Source organism: Stegodyphus dumicola, chromosome 2, assembly GCF_044657685.1.
Source record: "Stegodyphus dumicola isolate Sdum_Otavi_A_Nest chromosome 2, ASM4465768v1".
NCBI lineage: Eukaryota > Metazoa > Arthropoda > Arachnida > Araneae > Eresidae > Stegodyphus > Stegodyphus dumicola.
The window spans coordinates 49,390,403-49,403,941 of record NC_140769.1 but is presented as its reverse complement, the minus strand read 5'-3'; the positions used below and the strand labels follow the sequence as shown (position 1 = coordinate 49,403,941).

Here is a 13,539-nt window from a genome sequence, read left to right as displayed (position 1 = left end):
TTTTGGTACCATCCCATCCCATTTATTTACATTACGTTAAAAAAGAATTAATTATTTTTAAATGAATGCTTTACGAGTTGAATATGTGGGACAATAGTTACATAGAAGATTTTCCTGAAACAGAAGCTCTTGTCAAACCTTTAGGCATTTTAAAAAATGAAACCTTTTTTACAGCTTTGTGGATTTCAGTAGGGTACCTTCGAGGACTGTTAATAAATAATTTCACGAGGAAACAAATGAAAAGTAAATAACTTTGCAAACATTCCCTTTTTCTTATAAGAAATATTACTGCTCCTTTATTACTTTCGGTTTGCGGATTTTGGGGCTTATCAAACTGGAAAGTCTTTATATTTACAGGGAGTAATATTTGAAAGATTTAATGCTGAAGTGATTCAGTGAAATAAATGCACAGCTGTGTTTTGAATAATTAGTGTTTTAGTAAATAAGTGCACGAATTTCTATCTGTCTTTAAAATTTGGACGAACTTTTTCTGAATGAATTCTACCATTTGACTTTACAAATTTAAACAGCGTATTTTATATACAGTGTACTTCCGATTATCTGAGCTATTCTGGGGACTCACGCATATTGTAGGTGTTTATTAAAACAAATCGTATTTTATTTCTTATGACGCTTTAATGTCGAATTTCAATACACACTTTTTGAAGTGCTATTTCATTAGTATATTCGTATCCCCTTTGGTCGACGAAGGTCCAGCATAGTTTCAATAGACATCATTGCTGTCTTGGGGCTACTGCAGTTGATAGTACATCAAAAAGCATCCTCTCGTACCTTTCCGCATGCTTTTGCGGTGGTAGCACGCTCGACACATATACGGGAGGCTCTGGATCCGAATGCGTATTCGGGAGGCCCCCGAGAAGGAATTGCTTGTTTTTCACATTCATGCATCGATATAAGCTAATGACAGTACAATCTTTTTCGCTGGCATTTTCAACGTCCTTCTCAGCCTATTCTTTTCTTGTGACATTTAAAGACAATACCCTCATCACTCAAGCATTGTCAAGTCCGGCTCAAATGAATTGTAATCGAACCATTTCTCAATGTTTTTCTGATCAACATAACCTAATAATTTTAAGCTTTCAATTTTTCGGCTTGCAACGTCAGTTATTCTTTCACGTAACCTTCCATCACGCGCGTATGCGCAGAATTTACGACAAATTCAGTTTTCAATGCACATTTTTCGCATCTCGAAGGTGATACGACTTTAAGTCATTTCTATCCCTTCTTTCTACCCTTCCCCATATCATGGAATGTGTCAAAAGGAAGTCATTTGACTTTTCTTTTAACTGGGCTTTTGTGCTACGTGTCAGCTTTGTCATAAAATTCGGAAAATATTTTTTTCTCAAATATTTTGTAATTTTGTGTAATTAACTGACGTGCATTATTTTAATTTGAATACATTTGGCTCTGTAAATTTTATATGGGTTTTCATGGCAAAATATTATGTGCAACCAGTTGATTTTTCTCGCATTCTTCAAGAATTATCCGATGAAGAAGAGGAAGACAAGGAAACTTTTGGGTGGGAGAACAATAGCGATTTCCATTTCTTATTTTCTTTTTTTCTATTTTTTAGAAATAAATCAAAAATCAAAGTTAGTTTAAAGTACATTTTTGTAACCAGTAACAAAGTAAGTAAATTTCCTTTCAGAGGTAAATAATGTTAAACTTACTTTTTAGAAAAATCTTTGATTTATATATTAGCAAGAATCTTTTTCCATGATCGAATCAATATTATTGGTTTTATCCTCGATCAAGGTTTTGTTACTCCGTATATGGCATTCAGTACAGCCAACTTTTTCCAAAGCCTTATAAAATCATCATCTTCCACAGCAAGAGTTATGAGAACACTAGACCGTGCGTTGGCACCGGTACGCACCAGCCAATCTGAAAATCTAATAACCGAGTATACACTGTATAAGGTTTTATGTTCTACTATTTTAGTTTCTAGAATTCTAATACTTAATCTAATATGCCGAATCGAAGCTGCTTAGTTTAAAATTATTCATGAGTAATGAGTATTAATTTAAACTCTTATATTGTTAATTACATACATATATATATATATATATGTATGTACTATGTATGTGTGTTCAAATAGGTTACCTGTAACTGTGGGGTAGCTTGTAAGCTGAAATTTTAAAATTTAAATTTTTGACATTTTTACTAACAAACTAAATAATTAATAATATATAATATAAATATTAATTATATATATTAATATTATAATAATTAACAATATATATAAAGAGAATGTGAATTCTATATACGTATCGCTTTTGATAACATTATTATTTATAATTCTTACAAACGTTTGCTTGAAAAACTTGCTTTTCAGATAACTTTTAATGCTTAATTCTACCTGCCTGCTCTATTTGTATATTTGCATTTCTACTAAATATTTAATTTACCTTGTTCACATAAAGCTTTTATTAATTGTAGGATAAAAATACCAAAATATCTCACGAAGGATGTTTCATTTAAAATTAATATTTAAACGATTCTCTTTAATATATATTTAAATTATACAGATAGAAATAATGCAGTGTCATAAGGTCGAAAAGCATAAATTTCCTGAATAATTAAAATTTCGTCAACGAAAGTTTTTCTATACTTTACTGATCATTACTTAAATGAAGTTTCTCCGAAACTGTTAAAAGTCATTAGAATAAAAAATAAAAGTATTGAAAAATGGATGAAATCTTTCACAAGCAAAATTAGTGACTTCCATGCTAAATTAATAGCATTAGCGTCTTGAATATTTAATCGGTTCTGTTTCTTACGATAAGCAAATTACAAATGAAAGGTAACACAATCATGTTGCACTATTATTTTTTTCCAATATTTTGCATTTTGTATTTAATAAAGTAATCCAAAACTCCATACAGATTTAATACTCGTAGCGTTAACAAATTCGTAATCTCTCGCTTTTTCTAACTTATATGTTCATTTTTCTTTATTTGGTGATAACTATTGTGACTCAACTTTTGTGTATAACATACCAGAAGACATTTATTAAAAAAGTGAAGAATTATTAGAAAATATATTTTAAAATTCCGCATTCTCCTCATTAATTTTAAACATACTATAAGAAATAATTTTAACAAACAATTGCTTAAACCATGTAAAACACAATAATGTAACCATTTTGCATGATGTATATGAAAAAATTACATGAAAAATATTTTGATACGGTATTTTGATGCAGTTACTATTATAATGAATCGGGATAAAACATTTTGTTTAGGGAATAAAATTCTAGAATAAAAGATTTATTCTGTAAATGTTTTTTTTTAAAGTTTTTTCTTACTATATGACACATTTATAAAATATCCTAAGCTTGCTCATTCGGTTTTATGTCATTAATATTTTGTTCTCCGAATGAAAGCATTATAACATTTACATTGGGAGCGTTTCATTTCATCTATGTTAAAGCATATATTTTTTCTTATTTAAAAAAATCACATTCTGTGTGTAGAGTCTTTAGATTTATTTGGGAGAAGTAAATATGAAGAAGGATAAAAAATTTTTTCATATTGCCGGGAATCAAAATTCAGACCTTTCGATGCTACCTAGACACGCTTCTAAGTACTCAAGTTACCCACTGAAAAAGGAGAACATTCTTTATATTCTTCTCCACTTATTGTATGACTAAGGATGAAGAAAACCCAATTACCGATTCCAGGTGGTGGCCAATTATCATCCATCACATTTTAATTTAGTAGCCACTTGAATGAGGGATGAGTCATTAGCATTATTGGGGGATGGGAAAAAACATGAAAAGGAGCAATGATCTCTTCAGGATTTGAATTTTGAGCGTTTCAGGATTTGAATTCTGAACCTTCTGCTGCTAGCAGGACATATCTACAAGTACACTATGAACACATGCAGTAATGAAGCAGGAAGAAATTTTATAAGAGACCAGTGAAAAGTATTTCGCGATTTATAGAGGCAATAATTTTGGAAGCAATTAAATAATGTTAAATTAGCTGATTATACACAGTGAAGGGCATTTTTTGGTGATCATATTCTTCCACAAGTAGGCACTTTAATATTCAAAGCATCACTATTTTGTTGTTGAGCGGGTTGTATATCAATTGCGTAAAGCAACTGCCGAGTAATATTAGAAACCGCAGAGACATTTTAAGACATGAAGGCTGTAGTAATGAATTTTAATTTCGTATGTAATTTCAGAAGATACCTCTAAGAGAGTTGTTAAATTAAGATCCACTAGGGAATAAGTCACTAAACATTGGTACTTCGGTCGAACGTTCGAACCCCGCGAGCGGGCTGGCCGCATGGGCGTTTTCATGTTTTTTTCCCATGTGTAAAATGTATACGAGCCAGTTTCCTTTAGAAAATCCTCCACGAAGGTATCATTCACCTTAGGCAGATATCCCTCGAGGTTTTAACGTAATTAAATAAACCAAACCAAAACATTAGGAATAATTAAATGTTGTTAATCAATTTTAAGCACGGATTTTCAAAAGTCATAGCTCTATGAAACATGCGGTAATTGAAGTCTTTTTGACGCATAAACTCTAAAAATATAGGTTATTTTGATAAATGATCAATTATTTAAAATTTTATTTTCTGTGAATGTATATTTTGAAATGTTTCTAGAGGTAGTTCAAAGTTTCAGAATATTGCGCTAACGTGCAAAGTTACTTAAAGAAAAGGAAACCTGAAGAAACATCATTCCATTTCTTCGTATTGAATGATAAGAAATACGTTTAGGTGTGAAAAAAGCTCCTGCAAGAAATATGACCAAAATCTGCATTGTCACATTAAATAACAGTATAAATTTCTGTAAACTGATATTTAAGTTCTCATTTAAGGAGAGAGCAGCTAGCACGTACTATTTTCGATAATGCTATTTTATATGCGTGATGCTAGCAAATTGACATGTCAAAATCTCTTTGAATATTAAAATATTAATTACTAGTCTGTTTATTCGCTTCTATTTATTTACTTATATGAAAAGTGAAATAAGGAAACTAAAAATTTTACTACTATAATAAAAGAAAGGTCAGGTTGATTTTATGCATGGTCCTCAAATTTGTATTAAAATAAAATTTAATATTAAAGAATAAATTAGGAGATTATTACGGTTATGACTTGGACGTAACAGTTCACATATACGATGACCTTCAAAATGATTACGTAATCTTCATTTCTCAATTCCTAAAAGTTAACTTAAATCTTTTCATTTGATTTGTGATTAGATTTGTTGTTGAAAGGTTTACCTACATCCCTTCTTCTCTGTATTTGTTTTTTCCTAGTTTCATCTTGTTAATGCAAAACGTCAGTTTTCAGTAATTTAATAATAAAATAAATAAATAAATAAATAAATAAAATAAAAAAATCTGTCCTTGTTTCTTCTGTAACAAACTCCCTTTAAAAACATGAAGAAAATATGCATACAATATTCACGTAAAATAGATGAATTATAAAGCACAGAATTCTCACAGGTTCGTGCCATTTTTGAACTAAGCCACAATTTCATATCCTAGTAAAAAATGTTTTGACTGCACATAATAAGTAAGTAGAATATGTATAATATATTTATGTCTGCTGGGTGATTTATAACTTGATGTTGAAAGGTAGCAGTAATGCCAAATAAGAGCCATTTGTACTTGTAGATCTTCCATCAGAGACATTGAAAACATGTGTTGCTCCTGAGAAGTCGTACCTAAATAGAGGTGAAAACAAAATTCTAAATCTTAATTTAGATGCAGTGCTGCTAATAAGAAAATTTAAAATTAAGTTTAATGAAAAGATTCTTAAACGTATTATAAATATTTTACTCTAAACATACCAGCTAAATAATATATATATATATTTTTTCCTTAATTGTAAAAATACGAAATTGCAATTCATTGAGTTACAATAACAAAAGCTTTGCGATAAGTGAATGCGTTTTCACTGCATGAGGAGTACAATTACCGCGAAGCATATTTTACAGATTTAACTTAATTCCTGTTTCAGTAAATCATGTGCATATATACGTAAAGGAATAACTATTTTGTTTCACATTACAAGTATATTATTATTGTGTGTGTTTATCTGATAGGTATGTATTTATCTGTATCAGTATGCAAATTAGTACTTTAAAATCATTTTCTTAGTCTCAAAGTAAAATCAATATCACGAGATCTTATTCGTACAGTAACGCTTTAATGTTTATTACTAATTAATAAACCAGCTGTTATTGTTATTTGCATAAAAACGCTAATTAAAATAATTTTTCTCTTCAGTTTTGTTGTAACAGTTTACGTTTAGGATTTCACTTCTGTAATTTGGACAGTTTTCAAGCTTTTCCTTTCGAAAATACAAACTATAAGAAATTTAGTGTTTCGTAATTTTATATTTAGCACAGTCTTAATGATAAAAGAAAGACATCCATAATTAATTGCTGTCATGAGTATGTATACTCTTAATATTTCGTGTTAAATATTGTCATATATATTTAAATCCTATAAATGTCATTGATTTTTTATTTCATTTTGTATTAATATTAAAAATAATTTCCAGAAAGTTACTTTTTAATTTTCCTGAAAAAGTATTGTTTGTTATATAAATTACTATCAGTTAAATTTCCAGCTCTTCCAATGGTTTTAATAAGTTTTCTTTACAGTATGTAGGCTTATATGTGTGCAGATACAGAGGTTAATAGATGTTATATTCCTAGTTTTATAGTTTTAATAATGTATTTAATTAATTAAGTATATATCGAGTATAATACTAATAATAAGGCATATAATATATTAATAATAAAGTCCCTAGCAAATATTTATTAGTTCCAATTTAGAATGTGTTAATTACTTTGTAGAGACATTAGGTATTTTTAGAAGCAAGCAAGATGAAAAGCAACGCCTTCGCCGGGAATCGAACCGCAGACCTCTGGAATACGCGCCCAGCGTTCAAACCCCCACACCACGAAGGCATGCCAAGAAGGTGGGAAAAATATCTTATATACACTCCTTTTTAAAGGGCGAGTGGGTTTTTTATAGGACCCGATCGCCAAATCCCGGGTGGGGAGAATCATCACCCACCACCCCTTTACTTCGGGTGCCAGTGTAGAGATATTAGGTTTCTTTGGAAGCAGGCAAGATGAAAACATAGCAACGCCTTTGCCGGAATCGAACCACGGACCTCTGGAATACCCGCCTAGCGTGCAGACCACCACACCACGAAGACATGTCAAGAAGGCGGGAGAAATACCTTATAATTTAACTGCGGTATTATATTCCTAATAATGAATTTGTGTTCTTAATTACATGGGTTTTACAGTGTTTTGCGTAATTTATATCTAATTATATGTTTTTTCAAAAATTTATTTAGCTTCTTTTCAGTACCTTATTTGTAAAAATAGAGAAAATAATCTGGAATGTAATACAGAAGAGTGCTTTTTGGAATCTTAGATTTTTTAAGCCCAGAAAAAGTTCTTGCGTAATTGAAAATTTTATATATTTTATAGAATTTATTTTTAAATTAGCATAAAGACGTATATTGAAAATCTCTAATGTGCTTAAAAGCGCAAACTGATTTCTTAAGAAAATAAATTCGTATCCATGTATATATAAAGTTCTTGATGAGCTATTACATTATATATTCAAACTGCCTTTTGCGTTATCCCGTCAATGAAAGAAAACATACAAATTGTATGATACCCATATAATTTATGTGGTGGAAATGTACTCTACTTTAATGGACTTAATATGTGAAACCATTGAGTGTCAGAACTAAAAATGCCCCATTACTGATATTGGGAAACCAAGTAAGTAAACAACATAGTTTATAATTGATTTTCTAATACAACGGAAGATAAAAAAGAATTATCCCAAACTAGGTTAAAGGAACAATTTTTCTCATCCACTTTTCAGAAATTTCTCTCTTTGCTGTTAGCAATCTCCGCTTGGGGGCGTTCGATTGGTTTCCGTTTAGCCACTGCTCCTGAATGCGAAGGATGAGGCCAAGGGTGGAAGTGGAGGATCAAAGCGCATGCGCGCTTAGAGTCATCTTGGCAGGGGTGGGGAGTAGGCAGAGGTGTCGACGGCATTACGAAGGTGTCTACGTTCCGAGACGAATCTAGTGGAACTTCGAAACTGCTCAGAAACTTCGTGTAGAGGGTGTGCTTGTTTGTGATTGGATAAAAGACAACATTTACAACACTTCAGATAATCTTTGAGTTCCGAAACTTTTTATTTATTTTGAAGTTAAATACAATGTGATATTTAGGAGAATGCATGAACATTTTGAAAGCATGTATTGCTAATAACCTGACCTCTGATATCTCCATTTTTATATTACATACAATCGTTTTGATAAAAAGAAATAAAAAACATTACCCGTTTTACTATTTAGATAAATTAGTAACCTCAACTATTTCACGTTAAAATAAAATTAGAATTTTATTATATTGCATCCAAAATCACTTGAAAGTAAACATTACCCAAATTAAAAATGTTCCACTTATTTTCTACCTATAGACACTATTGTTACTATTTGTATAAATATTTAGGTAAACGAATACTGTAAATTTAAGTGAAAGGTTATTAATATATGTAGTCTATATACATCATTCGATGTTTTCGAATGTTTCAAAGATGTATGCATTGCCCAACCTCTCCTTAGTGTACAAGATTTTGAAAATGAGCTTTGTGTAATACCCACAATGTGAATAATTATTAACTTAATTGTGAAATGGTTACACTGATTTTTGTATAATAGGCTATATTAGTAAATAAATAGTACTGAAGTTAAGAACCAGAGCCCTCATGATAATGTATCATAAAAGTGCATGCTAATCAAAAAGTTTTAGGTCATGAGGAATATAGAAACTGTTGCCATCTTATTCTCAACAACTTTAGTGTGGCTGCAACTGACACTGGGCTGTTACCAATTTCCTGCAGATATTAAGGACCCCTGCGAAACCAAAGATTGCCGCCGGGGATCTAAATGCAGACCGTCACTTGATGGCCGGACAGCAGAATGCGTATGTCCAGAAAAGTGTGCAACTTATGGAGACAGCAGAGGTTCTCGTCCTGTTTGTGGAAGTGACGGCAGGGATTACTCCAATGTGTGTGAACTAGAAAGGACAGCTTGTAAAGAGATGAAAGAAATTTCTATTAAATACCAAGGACACTGTGGTAAGTGGATGTATTTTTATTTTTCTGTTTGCTTTGGACTTCAGTTTGATTTCATAAGCATGAAGAAGAAAATTTCGTACATATTGTGAGCCTTATCAGATAAGACGCACAATATGTATACGTATGTATCAGCCCATATATTATTATCATGCTTAATTTACACAAAAGATACTTGATCAAATACGCATTTGTTTTTCAAATCTCTTCATTCATTAAAGCGATTTTTTTAAAGAGAATTACGCATAGTCAACATTAGACTTGATAATAAAATTATGAAAAGTAATGTTACTTATTTTTTCAATTAATTATAGGTTTGACAAATTTAAGCACAAAATTCATTTTATTACAAGCTGGTAATTAGTATATAAATGGAATATAGAATACCAGTGGGATAAGCGTAAGTTTTCTGCATTAGCAGCTCTTTTTTTAAAAATATTTTTTAACTCTAAACATGCATTCTTCCCGAGCGCTTAAGTGTAATACATAATATTTCATCTTTCATAAGTAATAATCAGAACATTATTTATATCTGGACTACCATTTACGAAATTTTATGTAAAAAATGATGTCTTGCTTTTAACAATATCATTTAATTTTATCATAAAAAGTAAATCTAGAAAAGAGAACTTTTTGTAAATTTATGGTTATATAATTTTAGAGTTATGTATCATATCATGGTTAGAAATAATTTTAATTTCTGAAGTGATTTTAGAAGGCACTGATAATGAATTGCATATAACTCTGGCAAAACGAAATTGTGCTTACAAAGAAAAGTGTATTTTACTTATTATTATATTTATCTGACTTTCCTTTTGAAACAAGTATGTACATTTCTGTTAATTAAATTGATTTTTCCATTGTTTATATGTACTTCATCGAACCATATTTCAGGATATGTCTAACTTATTTTATAAAGGTAATGTTTATAAACATTTAAAAGGGAAAGCTTTTCTCTCTGCCCAAGGTACAATATTAAAAAAACTCAAAATCCGAGGAGTACAAAATGTATTTTATTCTTCATATATTTAGAAAACTGGAAATATCATATAATGGAAACTAAATCTCCTCTGATATTTTATGAAGCATTTTGACATTGACAAAACAATTTCAAATGGTATTTATTAATAATGAATCCTTAAAATCTAAAAAACCTAAAGTTTATCAATATTCATGTTCTTATTCCAAAAATGAAATATTGCGTTTTAAAAATATTTTAATGTGTTACAATTTATGCTACAATTAATATTAAATAAAATAAAATTAAAAATTAAGGTCATAGAATATCAACACGGTTTCAGTTTTGTTATAACTTTCGATGTTCATACTATCTGTTATTTCACAATGAGGTTTTATTTTCCACAAAGTTGAGTATCAACATAAGTAAGAATGACGCTATATATTTTTAGTAAATTCAATTGTGGTAATTATATAAATTTTAAAATAAACTTTATTTTCATGCCATCTATACAGAAGTTAAAGAAAATATTTACTTGAATATAGTTTTAGGATATTAACATTTTATTTTAGGTCTTACTATTATTTAGAAACATATACAAAGAGAAAAATCATTGTTTGTCACAACGAAGCAGATTTAAAGCTAAGAATAAAAATTTCAGCCCTACAGATATATAATATATTTACATATTTGGAATTACATTTACATTATCATTACCTTGTACATGATTGAACGCTAACGCTATAGAATATTTTTCTCGAAGAATACCACACATGACACGTGAAAACAGTTTAAATACATAATATTAGTTCATAACTGCTCAAATTTGTACCTCCGACGCCCGTTTACTTCGTCGGGTTTCTATACTGTCATGTGCCCATGCGTATAATTCATTGAGCAGGACATATCGCGCTTAGCGCGATATCACTTATGCAGGTATATATGATATCACTTATGCAGGTATTGGAGCGATACCCTCCAATACCTGCATAAGTGAATGAAAAATGAATTGTTCAAATTTTTCTTTTATCAATTTGCTTTTTCCTAACATCATTATAAAATAAAATATTGAGTTTTAGTGATGAATGTAAATATGGTAAGCACGAAAATATGCACACAATATAATAAATCTTTTAAGCGCCTGGAATTTAATTTGAGAGTTACTTTTAAAATTGAAAATATTTCTTCCGATTTTGTTTTGAAAACAACGAGTTTTGAAGATCAAATTTCTTCGAAGATTTTATTTTCAGTAATAAGGAAAATATTCTACGAAGTCGCAGTTCAAATATTCCTAAAAATTTTATATATCTCTAAAATTTGAAAAAATGTACAATCCAAAAGAAATTAGAAATGTAAAGTAACTGAAGAGGCACATTTATTTGAAGAATACTTTTACTTTTTCATTCAATGAAATATTTAAATTCGTTTGTATTTCCATTATGCTGCAGGTTTTGAATTATTTTTTAAAACATTCAATCATGTACAAGGTAGGGATAAGGTAAAAGTAATTCCGAATATGTAAATATATTATATATCTGTAGGGCTGAAAATATTCTTCTTAGTTATAAATCTGCTTCGTTGTGACAAACAGTGATTTTTCTCTTTGTATGTTTCTAAATAATAGTAAGACATAAAATAAAATGTTAATATCCTAAAATTATATTCAAATAAATATTTTCTTTAAATTCTGTATAGATGTCATGAAAATAAAGTTTATTTTAAAATTTATATAATTCCCACAGTTAAATTTACTGAAAATATATAGCATCATTTCTTACTTATCTTGCTAGTCTCAATTTTTGGGAAATAGAAGCTCATTGTGAAATAACAGAGAGTATGAACAACGAAAGTTATAACAAAACTGAAACGGTATTGATTGTTTGTTCTAATGCAAAAAGTTAATTATAACTGCTAAAGAGATTTTTATATGAACAATACTTCTTTTACATTTTGAACTATGTTTTGAATCTTAATGAGCCAAGTATGCATTTTTTGTTTGCAGTTTTACATATTTAAGTAATAAGTAAATTTACGTCTGCACTGTGGATGGAAATTTACTGAAATTTGAGATGCAATCTGCCTTTTGACTTATTAATAAAAATCCTTAAATTACTAAGGAAAAAAGCGCGCGAAAACGCTACGCGTGAAGTATGCAAATGGCTAAGAAATATATGTGAACCCAATCAATGATTACGAAAGATTTTATATGTTTGATGCTCTTATGATAAATATCGTGAAGATCACTATAGAAAATTATAAAATGATGTATGGATGAAAGTATAATAAAAACATTACTGATATTTGTGGTCTATTTAACGCATCGCGCAACCTTTGGTCTGCAAAGCAGCTTCAACTCGCCTTGGCATGGGTGCCACAAGTTCTTGGTAAATGACTGGAGACAGGTTGTACGAAATACTAAGCAGCGGTCATATAAAGTTGAGATATTCCGACATGGTGGTGTTTCAACTATGATGACGTTCAGTTCAAATACTCCCAAATATGCTGTATTGGGATAACTCCCGATACAGCACATTTGGAAGTCGTTGAACTTAGTAATTTAAGGATATTTCTTCGGCGAGTTAGGTGGCCAGGACTTCAAATGCAATCCATCCTTATGCTCCCTGAAGAATGCCAACACAGTTAGAGTCTAGTGACTTGGGATGTTGTCCTGCTGGAAGATTCCATTTCCAGTTGGGAAGACAGACGCCAGGTAATGGTGAAACTGATCTGCAATTATGTTTAGATAGTCTGCAGCTTTCGTGGTCTATTCTACAACTAAAGATCACAGAGCTGCGCATGGGAACGTTCCCCAAAGCATAATACTGCCACCACCATGATTCATCCGACCAGGCAATTTTCTTCCACTTATCCATGATCCAGTCTGGATGTTCCCGGTCTCACTTTAGATGTAGTTGACAACAAGGCTTGGTCAATAAAGACACACGAGGTCGGACGTCCACTGTGCAGTCCCATACCCAAAACTATCCTTTGAATTGTGTGTTACGAAACACTTGCACTTGGACCTGCATATGGATTATATTGGGCTATCAACTGAGGCACTGTCTGGTGCCGATTTTGCTTTATCAAGCGGGACAGTCTCCGAAGCCCTTTTTCTTTGGTGACACGTGGACGTCTAACACGTTAGCGTCTACTGCTGTTTTCACTGTAATTTATCCACTTTGCATTAATAACAACAACAGCAGATCGTGACCAATCTACCAGCCGTGCAGTTTCATAGATAATCGTCCGAGTCTTCGCGCCATCAGAATCTGCACTCTATCAAATTTGCTTAGATCAGCAGCCTTTTCCATCACCCGCAAAAGAAAGTTCGAGAATTATTCCTTACCTTCTCCAGCTGCATTACCATTCTAACGCAATCACATGCCCTCTATGTCATCCAGATGAGTTCATTGG

The 13,539-nt window shown here is 30.9% G+C and overlaps 1 protein-coding gene across 2 annotated transcripts in view; it reads left to right on the top strand.

Moving 5' to 3' along the window:
* The window catches only part of LOC118182863 (agrin-like), a 1,858,472-nt gene that overhangs the window by 754,064 nt on the left and 1,090,869 nt on the right, over positions 1-13,539 (top strand). For both annotated transcript variants that reach the window (XM_085810649.1, XM_085810648.1), the window contains exon 4: positions 8,934-9,170. In XM_085810649.1, the coding sequence (XP_085666775.1) occupies positions 8,934-9,170 (237 nt within the window). The remainder of the gene's footprint in view (positions 1-8,933; positions 9,171-13,539) is intronic.